The following is a 24,891-nucleotide window of genomic DNA, read 5'->3' on the forward strand; positions in this document are numbered from 1 at the left end:
AAAGCCAGATGCACTTGCACCTTGGCAGACTGCTTTTATATCGGTGCAGTGTTTCCCGCAGAGTTAGACCCTATCTGCGGTCAGTTGATTTAATATTGTGACTGACCAGTGAGCCCAGTCCTGACATAGCAAAGACACTTGCATTGTGCTGTGTGCTGCTTTGCACTGGGTGTAAGGCTGGGCCCTGTGTGTGTGTGGTATGACAATGCAAACTGTTACTGGTTATTATCAGTGTACTGCTATGAATTGAGCAGCCAAGTCTGCATTAAAAGTGCTTTTCAGTTACTGGAATTTGAATATTACTTCTGATATTTGTTTAGCTTGTATTAACAGTTTCAGTTACTTTGCTTGTTGGTGTCAGAGATTCACCCGAAGACTCCATCTGCAGTTTCACTGTGGCATGGAAATCAGGGACTGGGACTCTCAAGGGGGCAGAAAGGGTTCTGGTGGCTCCCATCTTCATAACACCCAGATGGAAGTTTTGATCCAATTATTAGGGAATCACCATCTTAACTGGTTTGTACTGGTTGGATGACCTCAGGATTGCATCTGTGCTTTTTGCCAGTGAAGTGGTTTTATTTCTCCATTGGACTGTGACCTCCAGCTGTGGCGGTTTGCAGCCAAGGGTGAAGTAGTTGAGATCAGGGTCAGCACCTCCAGAGTTCAAGGTAATTTGCCAGATAATGGTTGTGTTGCTCCCTGCTGGTTCGGAGCGAGTTGCTGCCATAAGTAGCCAAATTACTTAAGATGCATGAGGTTGACAGGCAGAGCGGTGCACCATCTGTGGTTTTGGCTGCTCGAACCAGAGTGTTGTGGTGAAAAGAGATTTGTCTGAAGGTGAACCTCTCAATTTACAAGTTGATTCCAGTTCTCACCTCTGGCCATGAGCTCAGGGTATGAGATCATGGAGACAAGTGACTCAAATGAGTTTTCCCTCACTGGCTGTTTGGACTCTCCAGGTTTGAAGTCAACAGTTGATATTTTGAGATGTGTACAAAATTAACGATCTGATCTGTGGGTGCTGCTGAAAGAAAGACCAGTGGGAAATCCATGTAAATCCTGCCATTACTGACTGCTTACAATATCTTGTCAAAATGTTGGACGAATGTTGGCAGTCGTGACATCATGGTGGCACTCGAGGAAAACCTCAAAACCTCACAGGATTAGAATAAATCCTCTGTGGATCATTAATTTCTTGAGCAATTTAAACGTCAATCCATTTAATAAAAACAGACAGACCGAAGATATCGTCATCCCAGAGTGCAGTGCTACCAGGTTAAAAATACCCTATCCAGCTGAGAGTAATCCACTGGAAGATCAATCATTGCACTGTGAAGTGATTGTTGGATACACTGAGCTGCAGAGTCTGTTTAATAACGGAACATATACAGAACGAATACTTTGATTAAATGCAGTAATAAGTGATATTTGGATTTAAATAATTTTTCTTCCTGTCAGCAGCATAGCAACACCTGACCAGGCTTTAGTTCAGGGCATCACTCCTTACTTTGTGTGCCCCGCTTACGCTTGAAATATGTTTGATTTTCATGCCTCATCTCTACCTAACGTCTATCAAAAATCCTAAACAGGGCCAAAATTTGTCCATCATCTCTCTGTGACCTTTATTTTAGAAATAAAGCTCTATTCCTCTGTAACTGAATGACGTGAGACAGCATGGACTTGTATCCAGTTCATGGCAGCTTTTCAGTTTGCTGTATTTTATGGAGAAGTCTGACCATTATCCAAAACCAACGAATGCATCACAACCAAAACAATGTGTTCATCTGTGCTTAATATCCCCAGACTTCTCCAGCCTGTCTGTGGCACTTGGCTGAACGCCCATTCATGCCTGGTGAAGATGGATCTTTAAAAGCAGATCAGAAATATATATATTCATTTTTAAAGAAAGCTAAAAGCTGTCATTTTTAGTGAATGTCGCTCAAACAGGAGGAAATTATGCATTTTGGGGCAGACCAGTTTCAGCTGCAGATAAATATATTTTTACTCTAGTACCTACTTAATGCAGCAGGACATTGTTTGTGGGATTGACTCATGATGAACCACGTCCATGATAATGAAGGAACAAATCAACCGGTGGAACACTGTGGCTCACTAATGAGTTCTGAATAGTTTTTGGACGACAGTGGAGCTTTGTGGCCCAGAGGAGTAACAGACTGTGTATCAGGGTTTGGCTACAACACGTGTTAAAGGGATAGTTTGGGTTATTTGATGTGGGGTTGTGTGAGGTAGTCATGCATAGTTGGTGTGTTACCTGCAGTAGATTCAGATCAGCGTGCTGCCAGTGAGGAGAAATAGCAGGAAACTTGGCACACTAGCAGAGCGATGTGCTGCTGTGGACGGTGCCGGCTGAAAATTTGTGTTTTAGACTCTTTTAGAAGACACTCACCAAAACAATCCAATATCTGTTTAAATGTACGCTTCATTTAGAATATTTTCAGTGCTTTATCTTCCTGTCAAAGCGGCTACGGCGTGCACTGTATTATGCCACAGCCACAGGTCAGCTGAGTGAATCGGAAAGAGATAAACTTCTCTTTGTCTTGACATAAAGGAAAAGTACTGAAAATACTCTAAATGGAGAGAACATTTCAACAGATGTTGGATTGTTTCAGTGGGGATCTTAAAAAAATGCACAGCAGCTCATCACTCAGTCTCTGTGCTGGTGCTCCCTGCTGCTTCTCTAAACTGGCAGCACACTGACTCTATTGACTCTATAGCAGGTAACACACTGACTGTGCTTGACTACCTCACACTACCCCATGTAAAATAACCCCAACTATCCCTTTAAGGGTCAATTCATTGTTGGTTTTGGTGTTTTCATTGGAATTGTTGATGATAAGAAAAATATAAAGTTTGCTCAGAATATCCTTTGACATCCCCCTCTAACCTGGGGATTTTTATTTTGTCTGGAGGGAACTTATCTGCACAATTACTATCAGCGTCACCACTGCACACACTACACCTCAAACTTAACCTCCCTGTCTGTGTATACATGCTTCAGGCCATTAAATAAGGATCTACTGCATAAAGGCAATTGTGAGTTAATTGACAAGTACAATGACCTTAAGCAGTCTCACACAAGGTTGGTGTGCTGCATGAGTAAGTGAAGGGGAGTGGGATGTTATTGCTGTGTGTCTGTGTTTCCATTGTGATGGAAGGACCAGAGCTCGCACCTCTGGAAACGCAACTCCAGTGAGCTCACACACATCTTGTCATCCTCTCTGTTTGAGAGGATCAATCCCTCTCACTTCATCTTTGTCACAGTCCTTGTTTTCACTCAACCTGTGTTTCTTATTCTGTTGTATTTAAGAAACTGAGTCATTGTCATAATCTTTCTGTAAGTGTTTCTTCTGTTTCATGTGTTGCAGGTTTAAAAAGAATTTAAAGGCCTTCTACTACGTACATCCAACATTTCGCTCTAAGGTGAGATTATGTCATCATGTGTTGAGCTGACTGGTATTTACAATGTCAACAGATCTTACTGTATATCCAGGCTTAGAGGATCATATCAGTGTATACATTTTTCTCAACAAGCACCAGAAATTACATTTTCAGTCAGTGTTGTAGTAAAAGTTGAGCTGTAGGTCATAGTAACTGTAGAAGTGTTATTTTCATTCTGTTTATTTTCCGGTTCATTGCGTGTTTGTACTCATACTTTACTACTGAATCTGTCAGTGATTGTTTTGGCTCATGGTTTCTACAATGTGAGGTGTAAAGGCAAAGTAATTTCATAGACTTCTGCGTTAAAGGAGCTATTAGTAAGTGTTGCAATTGCTACATAGCCAACATTAGCATTAACAGCTGTTTACTCACCAGTCGAGAAGAACTCTTGTCTCTATCGCTTCTTTTCTTCGACTGAAGTTAGGATGCTAACCAGCTAGCCCAGCCCGTCTCTTCCCAATAGTGACTAGCTGTAGCCCCAATCTCTCCTGAAGATGTAGCCCTGTTCAGGGGCATATTGTAACCTCTTGTGAACTTGCACTATCAAAAAAACAAATAGCCCCTTTAAACACAAATCTATTTGTGTATGTAACACTCATTACAATTTAAAGAGATGTTCCATCATTTTAATGTCTAGGAAACTTTATGTAAGACCAATTTTGGCCAAATATTTTTGATGACCTTTAAAAAAAAAAAAAAAAGTAATTTGTCATCTTTGGTTGAATCTCATACTGTTTCATTATACTTTGTTTGGCATTTTTTTTCAAAATCAAGTCAGTTATGTTTGGCTTCTCATAACCTGCCCTGACTATTAAACACATTGCACAATTGCAACATAATTTAATTGTCACAAACACACATCAACCCTGCAAATATCTTGTTTTAAACGTCTCAGTAATCATGAGTCTCACTCACTTGGAATTTTGAACAATTTTGTCTTTGGACAAAGGCCAAACATTACTAAAGTGAGATCTTTGCGATCTTGTATTTATATCCTAATCCTGATCCAGATGTGAAGTCAAAACTTGTAAATATTTTTCTGTTATGAAAATAACAAATCTAGAGATTTCTGCAGCCATGGTGGAGACATGCGCTCTCTAAGTGCTTTCTGGTTTATATCTGTTTCTTTATTGTTTACTGGAATTACAGGTCTATTTCTGCAATGGCGAAACTTTCCCTTGGGGATCATTAAAGTCTCATTAGATGTAATCTAGTTTCTCGGTTTGTTGTTTGCTTTAGAAAGTTGTGTTCAGTTTAATCTTTGTTAGTTATGGCAAGATTAATATCTTGGTTGCATCCAAGCAAGATCAGACGCCATCTACAACTGATGAAGTGTTCCTGTCTTATTTTTTCTTCATTGTTGAAACTCAATCCAGGTTTCAACGTGGTTCTTCACCACCTTCAGTGTGTCAGGGATGAAGGACAAAGTCCGCTACCTGGACAACCTGCACCAGCTCTTCACCTGCATCAAGCCTGAACAGATCGACATCCCTCCGTTTGTCCTGGAGTATGACGCACGGGTAAGTAGACATGGACGGAGAGATCTGTTACTAGAGATCGGCTAAAACACATTTTTTCAGTTCCGATACAATTCTGATACACAACGATACCAATGCAGATTCCGATACAAGAGCTCTTTTTACTTTAATATTATTATTATTGTTTGTATCGTGTTTAAGGTTCCATCATGAGGCTAAAATGAACCACACAGCACTTCTTATTAAGACGAGTGACGACACTTGGTTGTATAGTTCGGGTATAGCCGTCCCTGAGATGTATTTTCTGGACGGCAGAATATACCTGGGCTCTAAGTGCTTCAACAGGCTGTGAAATCCGACATTTTCCACAACAGATAGTGGTTGGTTATCGAGTGTAATGAAGTTGAGCAACTTCTCTGTAATCTTTGGGTTCTCTGCTAGAAGTTTATCTGGAAAGCATCTGCTGCCTGGTGGTGTCGTCTTGTCCCTTGGCTAGCTGGAACTCCTGGTACTCCTTCACGTGAAACCTCTGCAGGTGCTTGATTAAATTGGTTGTAATTTATGACACAACTGTACATCCACCCCTCCACACACCGGCTTTACGCAAATTACAAGTAGCTGTCTTGCTTTTCGGCGTTTTCAGGCTAAAATATGTCCACACAAACAGTATTTTAGTCAAACCAACAGTTAATGTCGTTTGCCCACTTAGTTACACACTGACATTGCTGCGGGTTCATGGCAAGCTGCGGACTGGAATCTAGATCGGTAAGAGAATCTGCCCTCTGTCCTGAATAGTGAATGACGTCAATATCAGACCTGATACCGATATAGGATCGGATCGGGCCCATCTGTATCTATAACACACTCACAGAGATGATGTCAGCAGATGATTTATTTTATTTAATCTTTTAAAAACCCCATCATGTAATCCCTGAAATCCAGAAAGCTTTCATTTTGGTCAGGCAAGCTGCTGAGCTGACAGCAACAATACAGGTATCACATTACCTGGAAGGAGGTTTAACTCTCCAACCTCTTAACATTTTCTCAATTTAGTTTATCCCGCACCTTCAGATAAATAATTTCCCTGTATTTTAAAGAAAACTGATAGGACTTCTGGTCCTTTAAAATAATGTTGAAACCTTGTCCTCTGGTCTTACTAATGACAAGATTAGCCCGTCATATAAGCAGCTTACAAGCTCCCATGATATACATCCAGTTTGGGCATGGCTAAAGATGGATCACTTGATCACTTTTCACCACACTAAATCTTAAACCTTTGACTGTCTAGAAACTGTGCTGGAAATTGTCACTTAGGCACCAGAGGATGGGTCCCATTTAGTCAATGCCTTTGGTGAAGCATGCGGTTTAGCTCTGCCATGCTGAAATATTCAGCTGATGTGTGAAGAACATCCGACGTTTGAGACAAATGATCTCAGGTACTCTGCGTTTTCAACTTGAAGAAGATTCAAACTGCAGCTTTAAAGCGCTCCGATGTCTGAAACTGAAAATCAGGGACCAGCTTCCTTTGATGTTTGAGTGTTTTTGCCTGCAGCTCCCTTTTTTGTATTAACAATTAGTCTTACATCTGCAGGTGGGAAGCAACACATGCGCACGTTTCAAGTTACATACTGTATAGCTTCACATCTGCTTTCCGCCTCATTGTGTTTTAATGGAAACATAACATCCCACTGATCTCCCGTGTCCTCACATGCAAAACATAAAAACTTAAATGTGTTTACACTCATGTGTGTTTTATTCAGAGCTTTAATTTTCAGCTCTTTTTTAAGGAGGAATAGCAGAGCAGGGACGAAATGAGAAAAATCACCAAGTCTGTCTCCATTTGATGTTCGTCTTGGTGATGTAAACCAGAAAAGGGGGTAACAATCAGCTAATGACTTGTTAATGTTCGTATGTGCTTGTGCATTTGTAGAAATGACACCTATTAATCTCTTAGCCTACAAACTCAATTAAAGTGACATTGATCAGGAGGCTCTGTGTTGATTTCCCTTAGAAATTTGGGCTCTGATGTGAAGATAATTCAGTGAAGTCATGGATATCAGTGGCTTTGATGTAGCAATGATCTGGTGTTGTCAAGAGTTTACTCTGAACTTTACTCTGCCCTTTATTCTTGTGCACCGACCTGTGAGAAAATGCTGCAAGAAAAAATGACTGTAGACTGAGGCTCTTTAAAAAAGAAATGTCAAATTAGGACATCAGAAATTCTGGGTTTGATATCCAGCTGCATAGATGCATAAAAAAGATCCAGTGAGCTTGTTGGGATCCTTCATGTGTGATTGGCCGCCATCTGATTCTGTATTTTCACTCTGTGGTGTTTTGTAGTTTGTGTTGGCTGATAAAAGGTATAAATATGTGTCTTTTTCTTCATTGGATCCCGGGTCTTGGATGAGGATTGAGAGGTATTCAGCCCAGTTGAACAGTAATCTTTAGCTCATTTTGTCTTTTGGATTCTTCAGTCTGGATATGTACAAAGTTCCATGAAATGATTTTGACTTTGTAATTTTTTTCTTCAGTGGTGACACATGAATGCATTAATCAAGATGTTACGGCTGTTTCATAGAATGAAAGTTACACTGTTGGAAACGAGGAACATTAGCTTGTGTAGTCTGTTGCAATTTATTCATACGGATAAAAACATAGTCCTGTACCAGCCTCTTTTAAATGAATCAGGTCCAGTTATTTGGACTCATCATTTTCACGTGAGCGAATGGGAACAATATTTTTGCAAATACCACTGTATAAATCCACATACTGGATCCTTCTTACTGCTGCTATTGTGAGTAAGCTTCAGGGTGACAGGAGACCAGAGGGTTTTATACATGTTTTATGCAGGGTTTTTTTGGATAATGCACCCAAGGAAAGAAATTACACTCAAAATTTTGTGTTGATAAATGAATCTATCCCACTGAATTTACACACACAGAGCAGTGCAGCCTACAGGGACATGAGAAAATGATAACGTACAGTGTCTTTGTGGATAATGTGAGGACAAATGTAGCTGAAGGTTACACCTGTTTTAGATTATACTGCTGTTTGTCTGTCACACCCTGTATCATCATGGATGTATTAGTATATTAGTATAAATATATTAATATATTTTGATGAAGCTTTGGTTTAGTCTGGTAAACTATTTATGTGTTATGTACATTATAAGTGGTTAGGATTTGTTATAACATTAAAATTGTTATATTAAGGTTGCATTGCAGTGGTTTTATCATTAGTTGCCATATTAATGGTGTAAGCACTACTAAAGCTAACAGGAAACCGGTGTGGCTACTGTGACTTAACAGTATAAATCTGATAGATATGAAAATATGTTTTTTTGATCATCAGTCAAGGCATTGACTTGTGCGTGCAGACTTTGAGATTTAAGTATATTTAAGGGTATTATTATCTATACTTGCTGTACAGAGTAGGACTTGTAGCTCTCTTGCGGGTTTGTATAAAAATGATTACAGTTCCTACAGTGTTCATGTGATATTGATGCAAACACCCTCTAATTAAAGCTGAGTTGGTACCTAAACCTCTCAGTCGATGTTTAAGTTCAAATCCAAACCTGCAGGAGGTCAGGGTGAAAACAAAACAGTCCTGGGGCATAAAACTCTGTGAAGATTCATGACTAAAACTATGAGTTCACACACAAACCAGAAATATGCAGATGCATTCTTTTCATCAGAATTTTAAAAGCTTGTGTATGCATGATACAGTTTTATAAATCTCACTTTCTCACATTTAATCCACCAGTCTGCAGACAAAAACACTGTCCATGCCACAAACTTTAATACAATAACTCCAGCTGTAAAGTCCTGTTTTAGTCTTAACTTCATCTGTCAAGACTAGAGACGTCTTCATCAGGCTCCAGACAGACGTCCAACATAGTGATTGGTAAATGTTATAATAGTCTGGACACAGTTTACAGAATGCCTCATAATGAATAATGAGGATATAATATTAAACAATGCTGAAGGAAATGATGAGCACACAAACTCAATTATGTTCGTTTATGAATTGTCAAATTGTTTTTGCTGTGTAAACAGCAGAACTTATAATGATAATAATGAATGCAAACTCTGTGAAGTTGTGTGTTTTGTTTGATGTTAAATTCTGTGTCTCCTCCTTATTTTGCATTTTCACTTCCCTGTATCTAACTTGTCTCATTCTAAAAAACATGTGTATGCAAAAAATACCAAAAAAAAAAACAATAATGCGTGAGTTGCACAGTCTGACCTGCACTAATTCAAGTGTGGGAAATGGTGCACGCATAGTTTTTGTGTGTTTGCATCATTTCTGCATCTGGGCCCTGGTACTTACTGACTTCACTATGCAACCTCTGTTTCATAATTAGGGATGGGTGGGGGATAAGTACATAAAAATGTGGTTATAGATTACGTTATCCACACATTGACACCATGTAAGTAATATTTTGTGTTACTGTTGTAGTCAGATGCTGCTCAGACTCTCTGTCTCCATAGTCTTGAGTTTGAGTATTAGCCGTCCCTCAGGATTGGCTTACTCATCAGGAATCTATTTTTAGGTCAGCCTCAGTCTTTGCAGAGAATTTAACGGTCAGTATGTGAACATAATGTGCTGTAAGGCTGCAGTATGCTGCATTTCCCCTTCAGCACTGCAGCCAGCCAATGAAGTGGGCAAGAACATTCATATCAACACCTGTGAGCTGCTTTTACCCAGAGAGAGTCTGGTCTGCTGGGCTGAAATTACTGAGTGGGCAGAGTCCAGGAAATACTGATTCTTTTTGTTCACTGAAAATTTAGCCTGATATGAGAAACACTGCACCACTTCAGACACAAGCTGTGTGCACAGGCCATTGGTTACCTAAGAAAATACAGAACATATGAATTTTTTAGTCAGGGAGTAATGTGATGAGTGAGTTTCAGGACATTGTTTAGTCGCCCAGTCCGCAACTTTACTGTTTAGGTTCAACTTACTGCTGTCACAGCATCAGTGTCAGAGAAAAAGCCTGAAAGACACACAGTATGCTACCAGTTTAGTGTTCATTTTAGTGGAGACCAAAAACAGAGCTGAAATAGGGTGAAGACTGGACTTAACGTTCGTCAGGTGGCCACATATAACTGGATTTGTACATAAACAAGTTTACCTCATCAACTTAACAGATTATGTCAGTGTTGTGTTCGTTGCTTGTTTCAGCTGCTCCCAAGTGACCAAGGTTTAAAGGTTTAGCAGGTTTAAAGCCTTTTTTAAAATTAATTCTTTACTGAGGAAATTACAAAAGAGAAGCATTGTACCCTGTACATTTTCTCATGTTTTTCTCGAACCCACCAACCCCCACAGAGCTGGGTTACATATAAAGAGTGAGCATGTATAGAGGTTTAAAGCTTCTTAAGGCCAAAAAGGATAAATTATATGTTAAGGGCTTGACAGTTTCAGAGCTCACGCCAGCCCTCTCTCTGTCCCATGTTATCTCACTACGATATAATACATCACCTGTAAGCAGCGTGAGAGAATAACAGGTGGGTTTGAGTTACCTCTCTGAGTTCAGCTAATTGTAGCTTTCCTGGAACATTGTGCATTGAAAAGATAAAACTACAGTAGACTTCACCTCACTGGCGGCCCTCCATTTAAAGGGATTATGCATTATTCTGTCCATTCTGATGATACATTGCAGCCTGGCTGGAGTTTGCCAAAACCTGAGGAACTTATATAATTACAACACTGTACAAAGGCGTTTGTTAAGACACGCCACTTGGTCTCACAGGGACCAGTTACTATTATAACTGGGCAGGGAGAAGTGTTTCTCATGTGCAACTCTCCCATCCAAACAAATGTTTTTTGTATTCATCATTTCTTTTTCATGTGGAAACACAGTAACCAGTCTGCCAGAATGATGCATTCATGTCCAGTCCTTAATTAGCTCGTGGACTGAGTGCAGCTGGTTCTCAATGCTGAGCCTCCGTCACCTCCCTCAGGGTCAACCTTCACAAATAAATTACCAACCTGTGGGAGACAAATTATGTCACTGCTGTGACACTTATTTGTTACTGATTGGCCCAGAGGGGGGACGTCGCCCTTCCTACAGGGACAACAAGTTTGCTGTTGACTCTTAACGTGAATTAACAAATAATGTCCTTGATTCAGCACAACTGCAGCTTGCCAGGCCATGATTGAAAACAGGCTTTTATACTCAGTTGCCAGTTTATTAGCTACACTGAGCTAAAGCTAATGCAGCCCAATACAACCCTTCATGAAGATTATATTGTTCACTTCTTGTTTCAGAGAGCTGTTAATTGAACTTTATGTCTGGCTGCATTTTGTGGTGCTGTTGAATTGTATTTTGTCCACCCCATTTATATCAATGAGACTAAATAACAAAAGCTGCCTGTGAAACATCGCTCTGTTTACTGCAGTGCAGAGCAACTGCAGCCTCCAGTGATGAAAGTTGAATCAACACCTGAGTCATTTTAACCTTCATGAAGGTTATAAATAGACTTTGTTTACAGATTTACCCAGGTATACCTAATAAACTGAGTGTATACGAGACAGGCGGATATTTCACGTAATTATTATACTTGTTTTTTATTATATTATTCATAAAGTGCTTCCTGATTTAATTTGTCGTTTGCATGTTCCCCTGTTGTCTTGATTTGTTTGAACAGCACAATAAAATCATACTCTCCACTCTGCTGCTCTGACTTTCTTCTCTCCAGCGGAAACACTGTTCTTATTCATTTAATTGGTGCCAGTTGTGTCCAGTTTGCCATTTTTCAAGTGCGGTCAATTAACAGTCACTGAAACTCTTCACGCGTCAACGTTTCACATTGAAACCCTTTCAGCATCCTCTTCCTTTCCTGCTAAGCTTTGAATTTTAAACATTCATAAGAAATATGACAGTGACTCAGTCACACTGAGGAAAGCACGAACAGTTTGAATTGGCCAACAAAAACAGTATTTGTGACAGAAACCAAAGCAGAACATTGGAGAGTGAGATATGATGATATGCTGTTACTATGCAGGTAATTCATGTTTTTGCCCCAGCTTTTTGTTCGTTCACAGTGGTAACGCCCACAGCTGTTAATTTGATACCTGAACTTACTTGTATGTGAGAATTTATGATATTTCACTGTGTCTGTTGTTGAATGATTAGTTTGAAATTCACCCCATGATGATGATGCTCTAACTTTGCCTCCTGTGATCTGCTACACCCTGCTGACTTTTTGTCTCCTCTGTCTCAGGTGAACGGACCCTACCATCCCTCCCAGTCCTCCGGTCTGTGACAGGCCACCAATCAGACTCCTCTGCTGGAGTGACAGCCTCTCAACTGGAAGCCATTTATGGACATCATGTTGCCCGTGTGGTCTGACCTCCTGCCCTCCTCTTCACGGCTCTGAAGCGTAGTGGGGAAACTCTTTTGTTCTGTCCCTGCCAAAAAGGACTAAATGAGCAGTTGCAGGGCCACATTCAGCAGCGTGTGGCCTGGTGAGCGGTTGTTCTCACTCACCACAGACTATTTGTGGATCTGGTGTGGTTCTTGGATTATGCCTTACACCAAGAGATCTTATTCAGCAGTTTCCTCAAACATCCCTAAATATGAAGTATCGTGTCAAGCCTGACAGTTGCTCAAACCCTTTTCCATCGTGCGGTCACGTCAGATGTCCTTGTTCATGTCTCAGAACACTGTCAGACCTTTCAGATGCTGGATCCTAGAAGATGACGTTTGTCTGGATTTCCACACTATGTCATTCCACACCCCTCTGGACTAAAAACTCTGGATGAACTAAAGACTAATGCTGTGTTTCGCTCAGTCGGAAGTTGGAAATTCCCACCTGGTACGACGCTGTAATAACAACCTCTCCTGTGGTCACAGTCGGGAAAACCCAAGGCAGGGGAGAAAAATTAACGCTGGGGAGATTTCCTTTGATTGACAAAAACACTGCTCCTTATACAACAGCTAATGTCAGTCTGTTCGCTGGCCAGGTATCATAGAGCATTAAGTTTACATCACAAAGTTGTTTAACCATTTAGCAACTTACAGGAACAGTTTGACATTTTGGGAAATATGTTTATTTGCTTCATTGACACAAGTTCAATGAGATGATGACACCACTCACATATTTGTTCATTAAATGTGAAGCTGAGGGATGGTTAGGTTAGTTTAGAATAAAAACTGGAAGCAAAGGGAAACGGCAAACACCTCAAGTTGTCGTTTTTACACATTACACAAACAACATATAGTGTGTTAGTTTGTGAGCTTTAAAGGGGCTGGTAGGCAGATTTTCTTACCTTTGAACAGCTGTAGCTTCATATTTAAGTTCTCATCTAACATTAGAGAGCATATAAGAATATTTCCCAAAATGTTGACAAGTTCGTTAAGCTTTAAATCCACATGAATGTTTCTGGTTGGGTTTAAGATGAAAATGTTATTTAAGGACCGATGAAATACTGCTGATATATGCAACACAAAAAAATAGTTTAAAAACTTTCAACTTGGCTTCTGTTGCATTTTCTTCGCAGGAAGCTCATAATTTCTCACTTTATGGTTTGTCTGGAAGGCAGCAGGGCATCTATGTGCTTCCACCTACGACTCACCATCACCATCGATAGAAAATTAATCTAAAACAAGTTTTACAATTGATCAATGGTTGGAGTTGTTCAGCAAAAAATACCAAACATTCACTGGTTCCAGTTTCTCAAATGTGAGAATTTGCTGCTCTTTCTGTTTTATATTGTTATAAATCCAATACTTTTGGGTTTTGGTCTTTTGGTCACATAAAAACGTGAAAATGTAGGATCTCCCCTGAGCATTTCTCACTGTTTCTTGAGACTTTAAAGATAAAACTAAAATCACAAGGCTGTCAATCAGAAGCTTCTCTTCATCCACAGTGATGCTTGTGTAAAAATACAGTAATCAGTCTTTGTTAAATCAGCCTGATTGTCCAACTCAACCTCCTCGCTGTCTGCAGAAGCATTATACAGTTTTATGTCCACAGTTCTCAAAGGTCAGGAGGTGATATACAGGATTACAAACAACAGTCTCTCCTGAACTCTCTCATCGCCTCATGTATTTGCTTCCAAATTGTTTAAGGATTGTACATTTTTTCTGGAGCAAATGCTGGATACATTTCAGTTGCTCTGCTTCCTCTGATGTTCACTGTTTGAAGCCATTACATCACAGTTTTAAGGATCAGAGCTGCTGTTTTATAGCCATTCTCACTCTCACATGATGAAGGAAAGTGGGCTTGTTAGACTTTTCTTTCCCTCTTGCCTTTGCTAATGGAGCTTGAAATCTTTTGTGCCTGTTTGTCTGTTTCGTTCCCCATTATTTGCACAGTTAGCTCCACTTGGTGTTTTCACAATCCACAAGTAGTTTGTTTTAACTTAGACTACCAGACTGGTCAGGGCGAATCAAATGTACTGAACTTTTTCCAGCAGTCATTATGTAGCAAACCCCATCTGTCTGGTTACACTATAACCATAAATGTAGATTCTGTTTGACTAACGTCTGTCACTGGAGGGAGGGATTTCACCTGCATGTCGTTGTGTCTTCACTGGTCCTGTCTGCTGTGTGTCCACGTCACGAAGCTGCAGCTGCATCTTTAAATCATTTCACTTCTGCTGCAGGAAACAAACAAAGCTCTCGTCTTTAGATGTCCTCACTAACAGACTCAGAAGCACGTCTGCACAGTCAGAAAAGTCAAGTGACACTATCATAGAGTTAAGCTTCAAACTTGAGGCTTCTTAAATTATATCATACATGTTGTAACATTTTTTTTTAGACTCATCCAGAACTGATATGTCGATCAATGCACAGTTGATCGCCCTGTTAAGAAAATGCCAACAGTCAAAGAGAAGTAGAAATATTTTAATCAGCTGTTAAACATCTTTAAATCTTATTTTTCTAAAAAAAATAAATGAGGGGTGTTGGTGAGATGTTTCCAAGTAGAGTTACTACAAATTGCCCCTTATGCTTTTACAAAAATAAAGATTTAAAGACTGAACGTGACAATGTGTTGTTCAGAATATCATAAATATGAAAACTGTGGCGAGTCAATCCCTTCAGTCGTCTCCATTATGAAGAAACAAACTGAAAATGGCTTCAGATCAGCAAAGTCGTTATTGTCAGAACTGTGATCATGTCAGAATGTATAAAAACAATGAGCCAAATTTTGACTTCCTGGAAATGAATATGACCTTTTTTATGATTTCAAGACTTAATAGGAAATGACTTCATTGGTGTTCACACATCCTGTACTGTTTTTTTTTTTTTTTTGTTTGTTTGTTTTTTTTTTTACTTTACACTGATTAAAATGATTTTGTTAAAGTGTTTTTCAGTCCTATTTAACTGTCCTTTTAGAAAACAGTTGGTTGTGTTGCAGAAAGTTCAACATCTTTTGATTTTAGTAAAGAATGAAGCTGATTACAAAGACAATAAAGCGCATATTTATCATTTAGACCAGTTTGTTTTTAATATCATGTCCTCAACTAAAGCATAGGTGGTGTCCATGCTGCAGTTCAACTCTAAGTTTTATTTTTAATGACATCCACCATTTGCTGCATTAAAAAAACCCTGAAGTTTAACTTCACACTGAATGATTGGACCTTGGTGATATTTGCAACTGCAATGACAATCTGTGAATTCCTAGCAGAGTGAGGACAAAAGAAAAGTCATAAAATAATGTCTCTGTATAATGAGAACAGTGTGTTCAGGAACTGTACTGAATTCAGGTCAGCCAGAGAGGGAAAATAAGATCCATCACTGCTGATCACTGGTAAAATATCTAGGTAGCCAAACGAGCAAGACTCCAAGTCTAAGAGTCAGCTATTACATGTTGGCGAGCTGGAAGCTTGTACTGCAGTCAAATTGTTCTGAGAAGAGAAAATCAGAGTTTACTTGGAAGGTGTTTGATACTTTATATTTCAGAGAACCTCCTTGAGGCATTTTAACAAGAAGACGTAAAACCATCACACCTGTCGGCTGCCTTGCCCTGATATGGAGTGAATGAACTATCCTGTAACTTCATCAAAATGGAAAAAAATCAAAATTCAATTCAAGATTCAAGTCAGACTGTTGAACTAATGTATGTTTTATTTTCTTACCTTTAAGCCTCACTGAATCAAACATCCAGGTGTTTGCATCCTTCTTCTCTTCAAAACTCATGATTCATCCCCTTCATGAATCATGAGCATCCAGACTCCGTCCTTCTAGTATCAGAGGGATGATGATCAATAGGGGCAGCGTGATGCAGATGTCACAGAAGCAGTAAAAACAAAAAGTCTACAGTTTTATCCAGTGGTGAAACAAGTATTCAGATCCTTTCCTTCAGCTCAAGTAAAAGTCAAGTAATCAAGAGTTAGACACCCACATTTCTGTGCACAAGCCTGAAAATAATGTCAATACCCTGGTTTCCTTTAAAAGGTACCATTTTAAATTTTACCACCAAAAGGTCATAAGTAAAAAATAAAATAAAACATACTGCAACAAAGTTACAGAGGCAAAAACCTCGTCTTTTCTATATAAAAAAGGGAATATAAGGTCTATAGTCACAGCTTTTGTGTGGAAAACACTTTGGACCCACAGCCACAACTCGGAACATACTAAACCTAAAATACTTTGCACAGATAGAATCAGGAGACAGTGTATAATTTGTCAATTTGTGTGAAGACTGTGAGTCTGGTACAAACCAAAACACCCAGGCGTGATGGTGGATTTTAAAAGGTTAAAAGGTTAAAAGTATTAGTATTATCAGCAGGTAAATGTGAAATATAAAAGTAGTCTTTATATGTAATGGCTTTTAGTATTATATCATTACAACTGATGAGTTAATGTCCATCGCTTTAATGCAGCCAGTCAAAGTGGAGCAAATTTTAAGTGCAACACAGTATAAAATTTTACCACATTAGTATTAGTATCTGTTGTACATGAATCAACATTACTTTAACAAGCTAAGCTTAGCTAACCCTAACCCTAACCGAGCTAAGAGGCTACATGCTTTAAATGCAGGGGGACAGTCAGGCTAACTAGCTTTGTGATATAATCACAATATAATCTTAAAAGATAAAGATGGTGGGGTTTGTTTATATTGTATTTTTATCAGAAGAAATTCCACACATTCTACATTTGTAATTAATCTTTAAAAGATTAAAAAAAATAACATCTCAATCATATCTCAACTTAAAAAGGAACAAAAGCTGCTCCCAATAGTGTAAGTGCTGAGGTCGAATTTCAGCCATGAATTAACACATATTCGGTGCAATGGTGCTTTTTACACCAACACTGATTCTAATTAAACAACAGTGGTCGTGTTCATTGTAATGAAGGAACATGTTGATGTTTTTAATTGTTTTAACAATGGTTTAAAAATGGAGTCATGTGGCACAGAGGGATAAGATATATCAGGTTTTGACCACACAGACCAAACCTGTTATTAGGAACTATTTGTGGATGGTTTTGGTATTTTCATGACTTTTGTTGACACTAAGTAAAATACAGAGAAGTACCAGCATTTTCCTTTAAGTGAGATTTTACACCACAAAATCGTCAATATTTTGAGAAATGAAAAGGGATATCGAACATATCGTGATTTGTTTTGGCAGTGCAGCTATAAACACACATATAAAGACTTTATTCACTGTATTTGTTTATGGTTAAATTTCAAGTAATCTTTAAAAATGCATGTCTGCTGTGTAGACTGCAAAGATGAGACAGACATCAAACCCACAGCAGTGTTTTCCCTTCAAGAACCCAGGAAAGATTGAGACACATAAGTGGCTGAATCAGAAGGATAAACAGCAGGTGTTGCACTCAGCGTGTTTTTTTTCCACCCGTCTCACCTTCCCTCTGCAGAAAACAGCATTATGTTCCAGGAAGTGAAGAAGTGGCCGTGTGCTGATTAAAAACCTCCAACCAGCATGTCTGCTCTCCACTGTCCTCGACGCCCCCGTCTCTTCACCTGCCCGCATCCTGCTGACCGCTGTCACCCTCTTTCATCATGTCTCATCTTTGGCTTTTTAATCTCTCTATTCGTTCTGGCTGGATTAAAGTGCTGAGCAGGAGATGGGGAAGGAAGGACGCTGCTGTCCTGTAAATGAGGAGCTGTGGCAGGTGGAGGGGCAAATCCATCTTTTATGGACCTCCTTTTGTGACAGGCAGGGATTAGCTGGTCAAAACAGAAAGGCAGAGAGAGAAGGAAAACACAGGAAATCATCACTAGCCTTTGGCCAGTGTTCAAATAAAACTCAGAGGAGTAAATGTGTTGTTTTTAACAGCACTGAAACATACAGATCACTTATATATGACAATAAATAAACTTTTTTAGTCTGCATTGCTACATCAACACATACAGTCCAGACAATAAATGTTTGGAGAGTTACACATTTATATATTCTTCAGGCTCTGAGCTTCAGCACCTTACATTTGAAATAAATGAATAATGTATACATTAAAGTGCCAAGTCTCAGCTTTAATTTGAGGAGAGATATAACCCTGAAAGATTTGTAACTGAGCTGTAATTTGCTTGCACTATGGACTATGGACTTGTCTCTGTAGGAATAGATTGTCTCTATATGTCAGCCCTGTGATAGACTGGCGATCTGTCCAGGGTGTACCACGCCCTCGCCCAATGTCAACTGGATTGGTTCCCACCCCCTGCAACCCTATAAGGATAAGTGGTACGGCTAATGGATGGGTGGAATAGTTAGACATTTTGGGAAAATACTGTTCTACTGTACTGAAAACACTTGCCAAGGTCAAGGTTCCACATTTTAAACTTTTCCAGTGTTTTATTCGAAGTGTTGATATTCATAAGAAGATTAATATGTGGTAAGAACCAAAAACATCTCAGTGTAGTTTTACATCTCCTCTCTCAGGCTTCTCTCTGGAGCTCTAGTAACAACAGGTCACTGACTGTTTTCTGCGTGATCAAATAGAAATAAAACAGATTTCAGGTAAACACTCAGAGAAACCAAATCCTGCAAGGTTGGATGGTGGGTCTGGGTGGGCGGGGCTTGGGGCATGGCTGAGAGCAGTGACTGCTTTGTTGTGACATCACAAAGTTCCAGAAGTCCTGACGGCTGGTTTTAAGGCTCAGTTTCTGAATACAGGCTGTGTGCATTTCTCTGTGGACTGAGGCTTTGATACTTTCAGAGTATTAATATAGAACCTAGACCTGCTTTATAATCAAAAAACACACGGAAATCTGACTTTATACAATATGGGACCTTTACGTATTGATTTATCCACACAAACACCAAAGTCTAAAAATAACGATCTACTGTTTAACAGGTTCCTAAAACACCCAAGACACAGACAATGACCAGCTGAACAGGCCATGTCTGTTCACCAGTGTTGGCTCATGACAGCAGTTAAATGAAATAAGAAATTAAATGAACCCATTACACTCAGCTCAGACATAATGTAAACGTCGTTTTAATTAAGAAAATGTCACTTTAAACACTGTTTTTCCTCTAACCTTCTCTCGAACATGAGCTCATTGTGTGGCACTGTTTTCTGTGAGGATTTTTCCCCTTAACTCAAACTGACATTTTACCTTCAGTAAAATCCAGGAAAATCTTTTTTTTTTAACATGGCCACTAGAGCTTTGGGAAAAAAAAACAATACAGTTGAGTAAGTGGATGATGTATTTTTGTCTGCCATGCCTAGCTTCACTCATAAACTGGATGTCTATTGGATTAGTTGGTAGTTACAAGTTTAATCCTTCAAGTCGGAGCTAGACATTTATTTTCATGTATTTACAAAGTCATTTCATCACTATTAATAAATAAATGAAAATTAAGTGACTTTTGTATGAGCTCAGAACTTCTCAAACTGAACCAATTTTATCTTCTGATCATGAAAAAAACATTTCTCCACATTATGCTGCAGTAGAGACCTTCTTTCCTTCTCTAGGTCTACCTGAACTGCATTAGGACAAGAATGCAGGACAGTATTGCTCCCAGCCAAGAAACAGAAATATAGAGAAACAGAAACAATAGCAACAGTACTACTAACAGTAGTGAGAGCAAAACAAATTAGACATGCCCTGTTAAAAACACAATATGCAACCATTTTTACCTTGAAATTATTTTGATGCGACACTGACTTATAATGGGGAGAATGGCCCCTTTCATCCCACTCTGTGCTCCACACTCCTGTTCCTGCACACCAGAAATGCATAACAGCACAACGTAACACCACCGACTGTGGGGATCTTAAGATGAGTATAAGAAGGAGCTAGCTTGGTATTCTCAGTACAGAGGTGAAGAGACTATAGCTCTACAGCGTCTACACTTTGAACACAACTGCTGTGTGTTCAGATGTTTAATCAGATCAGCCAAATGCTGACTTCACATGAGTGGACAGTGTGATTGCTGGTTTGTACTGAGATGATGGTTTTGTGTTTGTTCCCAAAGAGTTTAACACGCTTTGTTTTCTGTACATGAGCTCTTAGCTTCTAGGGGTATGCTGCTTCCAGCGCTCTTAACCACTTAGAGCCCAGCAGAATTTAATGCACCAGCATCCTGTAAGTCTTGTGGCTGCAGAGGCCACTGTTATCACTGCTCAGCAAAAGTCACATTATCTTGTGTTAATTAGTAGCTTTAAAGATTGTATCACCTCTGGAGTGAACTGGTCAAAGTGTTGCTCTGTTTCCAGAACTCATGCTAAGCTGCTTCGCATACAGGGAGTAATATTGATTTATCTCCACACAAAAGTGAATAAGAGTATTTTAAAAAATATTGAACTAGTCCTTTAGAGTTAAAAAATGACATTATCTGCACTCACCTGGTCAAACAAACAGAACCAAAATCCTAAAAGCCTCCTTGATGAAGACAAAGCTCCTCGTGACTCATCTCATCTCAGCTTCTAGGCTGACCTCACCGTGGAGTGGTGTGCAGCTGTTTTACACAGTAAGGTCTGTACCTGTAGGTATAACAGAAAGGGAAAGGAGGTTAACCAGAATAATTCATCTGCAGGGTCCGTGTACAACAGAAGGTTCACACATTTGCACACATCCAAATTGAAGATGAAAACGATAACGACAAAGTAGCTAAACAGCAACATCAAATCAAACACAGACTTCAGTGCATTGAAGACAGAAATAACAAACTTTTAACCGCAAAGTCGGCACTCGTGTGTGGATGCAATCAGTTTTCATGACCAACATGTGCTCAGAGCCATTAGGTCTCAGCATCCCCTTTGAAGCTCAGGTTTAGACAGTATTGAGCAATCCCTTGATCAATGAAACCAGGTCTGATCTCCAGATGATAAAAAATTAAAAACTGGTCTTACCAGTAATTAGTAGCAGCACACAAAGCAACAGGGGAACGGTGAGGTGCAGAAGGAAGCTGTGTGATGATTTGTCAAGTGTGTGTTCGGTCAAGATCACGGTCAAACCCATAAAAAGTATGTAGCTGCACTAATGAGACCTCCTAGGGAACACTGAGCAGTTGAGTAGCTTCCAATGTCATTACCTCTTCTACTGCTGATATTTTCCCCTGTTTTATACTAAGACTTGAACAACCAATACTGCTGTAGGGTCTGAGTCATTTTGGTTGTGCATTTTATTTACTGTCACCCATCCAATGTGCTGGTTTGTCCCTTTTTACCACTGGTAACCACACTCCAAGCATTTGTGACCCCATGAATAGTCTACATTGGTCTAAGACGCCTGGTCTTTGACATAATAAAAGGACAGAAGAATACAAACAGACTTAGAAAAAAGCTTGAATGTCAACAGAGGCAAACAGCACACAAACCAGAGGAAAATCTGATGCATACCACACTGAGGTGACACTAAAACCAAAGTGCAAGAGCAAACCACACTGAGAGTCTACAGCCGTGCTGGCAGCTCTGTGAGGCTGCACAGCAGTGCTTTAACACGCTAACAATGACAGTGTTTACTGGTTGAAGTTTAGCAGGTATAAAGTTTACCATCTTATTTTTGGCATGCTAGCATTTGCTTGTTAGCACATATAACACAAAGTAGAGCTGAGGCGTATTAGTTTGGCAAGTACTGGGCCCATGAATGGGCTAATGAAGGTACCAAACAGACTGAAACTGATGGTGATGGTGCTCATCACTGAGAAAAGTCAGGGCATCAAAGTTATATTTTATCCCCAGGGGACCACGAATGTCTGCACCAAATTTCACAGAAATCCATCCAGTCGCTGTCGAGATGTTTCAATAAAAACCAAACATGTCACCCTCATGGTAGCATTAGAAGAGAAGTCAGGGGATAACCAAAGCCAGTAGGATTCATCCTCTGGGGAACATGATTGTCAGGATAAGATTCGTTGAGATGTTTCACTCTGAAGCAACAATGTCAACCTCACGTGGCCTTAGAGGACAAGTCAGGGGGTTCATCAAAATCAGAAGGATGTTCTAGGAACCACGAAGGTTTTACAGGAGTTTTAGCCAATCCATTTGATAAATGTTGAGAAGTTTCACTCAAACTCAAACTACAAATGTCAACCTCATGGTGGCGCTACAGTAGAAGTCAGTATGATTCATCCTCTAATAGTTGTCAAACTATTTCAGTCTTGACCAAAGTGGTGAACCAATATGCATTCAAGAGACAGGAGAAGAGTAATGCAGCAAAAATAGCCCAACAGTCCACCCATACATCTCAAATCAGCCTTGAAGACTACACAGTCCACTTCACCAGTCAATAAAACACACATTACTTATGGGAATTTATCAGAAACAGACGGTGTTTAAGCTGAGTCTGGAGGCAATATTTTAATCACAGAAAACAGCTTCATGGAACACATGAGGTGGGAGTTCAATCAGCTAGGTGCTGGCCTCTCTGTGTGTGAATGTGCCTTGGTCAACATAGTTGTCCGGCCTGTCTTTTATCACAGCCCAGATATGTGGCAGCGTTTCAAGCTGAGCATGTGCTGGCTTGATTAAAACTGAACGGCCACTCTGGCTCTGCCTCTCTGAATGGTGTGTAATGCTGAGGGGGCAAGACGGGGTCAGCACACAGTGAAGAGGTGTGGCCACCAGGGGGATGAGCTGGGCTTGAAGTACAGAGCAGGCTGATGGATGGTATCTACAGGGGTCAGACTGTTCATTGTCCCCTTTTTATTTTATTTACTTTATATTCTATTATCTCTGATCTTTGCATTTTCTTGGTTTTATGTTTTTTCATTAAGCACTTTAACATGTTGAAAAGTGCTATATTTTTATTCTACCAAGAGATGAATTGTGTTAGTGTATATGTTAACATGTTGACTGTGTCCATATGTAAACAGGCATTCACGCAGGCATGCAGCACACATACATTAACAGTATCAGTGGTGCAGATGAGCTGTTGTACTGATAATAGGACGCTGCAGTACAACATCTGTGGTATGCTGACACCAACACAAACACTGAGGCATGTAAACCCATTATCCCAATGAATGCACTCTGTTTTTAAGGAAGGCAGTACTTCAGACATCTGGAACATTTAAATGATGTATTTGCTTATATCCATGTTTTAGACAGATTTGACAGCTACTCCCAAATAAACACAACTTTTAAGCTCCTACAGATACAGTCAGTGGATCAGACTGTATACACTCTGCGGTCCCAACTGAATATGAATCTTTTTTTTTATATATGCAGTTGGCGGATCATGCATCTGACAGAATACCAAATTAAAAAATAACCAACCAATTTCCTACATGTAGCTTTACCAGAATAAATGAGAAAAACAAAAACAAAAATGACCAACAGTTTAAAAGAAAACTGTGTTTCGTACAGTTTTGATGTATTGCATTTCCATTTGATGCCACCCTATGCTACATTTCAGAGGGAAATATTGTACTGTACTACATTTATTAGCTGGAGTTACTGGTTATTTTTCAGTTAGATTTCACATAAAAAGATTCAAGTTTTAAAAATACAGTGCACCATCAAATATTAAAGCAGTGGTTCCCAACATCTTAAAAAAAAAGTTGGGACTTTGGGCTGCTTTCAGATGAGGTAAACTATCTTAACAGTTAAAAGTATATAAAGTCGCAGGCATGCAGCACACTAGGTCCATCTTGAACAGTAGAATGTTACTCACACATTAATGATGGTCAAATTTAACAATCTAAGACTAATAAATAATATATCAGTCACAGAGACTATTCTGTGTTCTTTAACCTTTGATACTGTTACTTCAATCTGGAACAACTGATTTGTATTTTTGTTTTTTTGTTTTTTTTTTGGCAGAACAAAGTTGAGAGCCTACATTCAGATATCTCATTGTAAGTTAATGAACCTATAGCAACATGGTCATTCATTGCAAGTGGTGTTTGTGCACCTGATGTAATTAAGTCCAATATTCACTTGCTTTTAGCAGTTGTTTTTTTTTTTATCATTAAAAGAACAATTGCATGCATGTTTTCGTGGCCCACTTCATGCACCTGCACGACCCTGCGGTGCCTCGCAGCGCGCTCACCGCGCTCCCCAGCTGTGCTGTCGTTGCTCTCACCTGTCTGGATGAGATGCTGCAGCTCCGCTCCTGCGCCAAGGCCTCCACGGCTTTCGCTGCCTCTCACATTGCTTTTATTCAGTGTAATGCTGGAGAACGAAACGCCTCCCTCACTGCGGTGAGAGCTCACCTTCATGAATCACAATCGAAACGTACACCTGTTGACGTTTGCATTTTGCGTGTGTTCGCTTTCTGTCAGCCCTCATCCTGGCCGGGTGGGACAATAATCCCTGATCGTTTAAAGATGCATGAAGCAACATACTGTGTCTATGTTCACAACAGTATGATCCAACACTGCTGTTTTCTCCATTACTGAATATGTGAGGGGGCTCCTGCATATTTTACCTCATTGTTTTGATTATACAGTTTATTATTCAAGTTTCTGTTACTTTATACTTCTACTCCACACTTTGTGTACTATTACTCAATACAGATTAATATTACAAAATATAATCAACAAATACTGGCGACCTGTCCAGGGTGTGCCCCAGTGTCAGCTGGGA

At 39.6% G+C, this 24,891-nt stretch overlaps 1 protein-coding gene and 1 long non-coding RNA gene across 6 annotated transcripts in view; one reads left to right on the forward strand and one right to left on the reverse strand.

The window, feature by feature from the left end:
* Nucleotides 1-15,381, forward strand: part of gdap2 (ganglioside induced differentiation associated protein 2) — a 38,263-nt gene extending 22,882 nt beyond the window's left edge. For 2 of the 3 annotated variants that reach the window (XM_071481952.1, XM_071481943.1), the window contains 4 exons: nucleotides 3,387-3,441; nucleotides 4,836-4,979; nucleotides 5,379-5,472; nucleotides 6,725-12,157. In XM_071481952.1, coding sequence (XP_071338053.1) covers nucleotides 3,387-3,441; nucleotides 4,836-4,979; nucleotides 5,379-5,472; nucleotides 6,725-6,801 — 370 coding nt within the window. In that variant the 3' untranslated portion in view covers nucleotides 6,802-12,157. The other variant, XM_071481961.1, reaches the window with a different exon arrangement.
* LOC139623619 (uncharacterized) lies at nucleotides 14,417-24,543 on the reverse strand. Of its 3 annotated transcripts, none has more exons than XR_011691561.1 (5): nucleotides 24,389-24,543; nucleotides 20,707-20,844; nucleotides 17,760-18,085; nucleotides 16,026-16,127; nucleotides 14,417-14,543 (listed from the first exon to the last, which is right to left on the reverse strand). It is a non-coding gene; the product is annotated as an uncharacterized lncRNA (long non-coding RNA). The 3 variants fall into 3 exon arrangements; XR_011691559.1 differs by having other exon boundaries at nucleotides 16,026-16,130; XR_011691560.1 differs by lacking the exon at nucleotides 14,417-14,543 and adding an exon at nucleotides 15,387-15,943 and having other exon boundaries at nucleotides 16,026-16,130.
* Between the last annotated feature and the right edge of the window lie 348 nt (nucleotides 24,544-24,891).

This window comes from Trachinotus anak, unplaced genomic scaffold (assembly GCF_046630095.1).
Source record: "Trachinotus anak isolate AG129_WGS33_773 ecotype Australia unplaced genomic scaffold, CSIRO_AGI_Tana_v1 ptg000001l, whole genome shotgun sequence".
Lineage (NCBI taxonomy): Eukaryota > Metazoa > Chordata > Actinopteri > Carangiformes > Carangidae > Trachinotus > Trachinotus anak.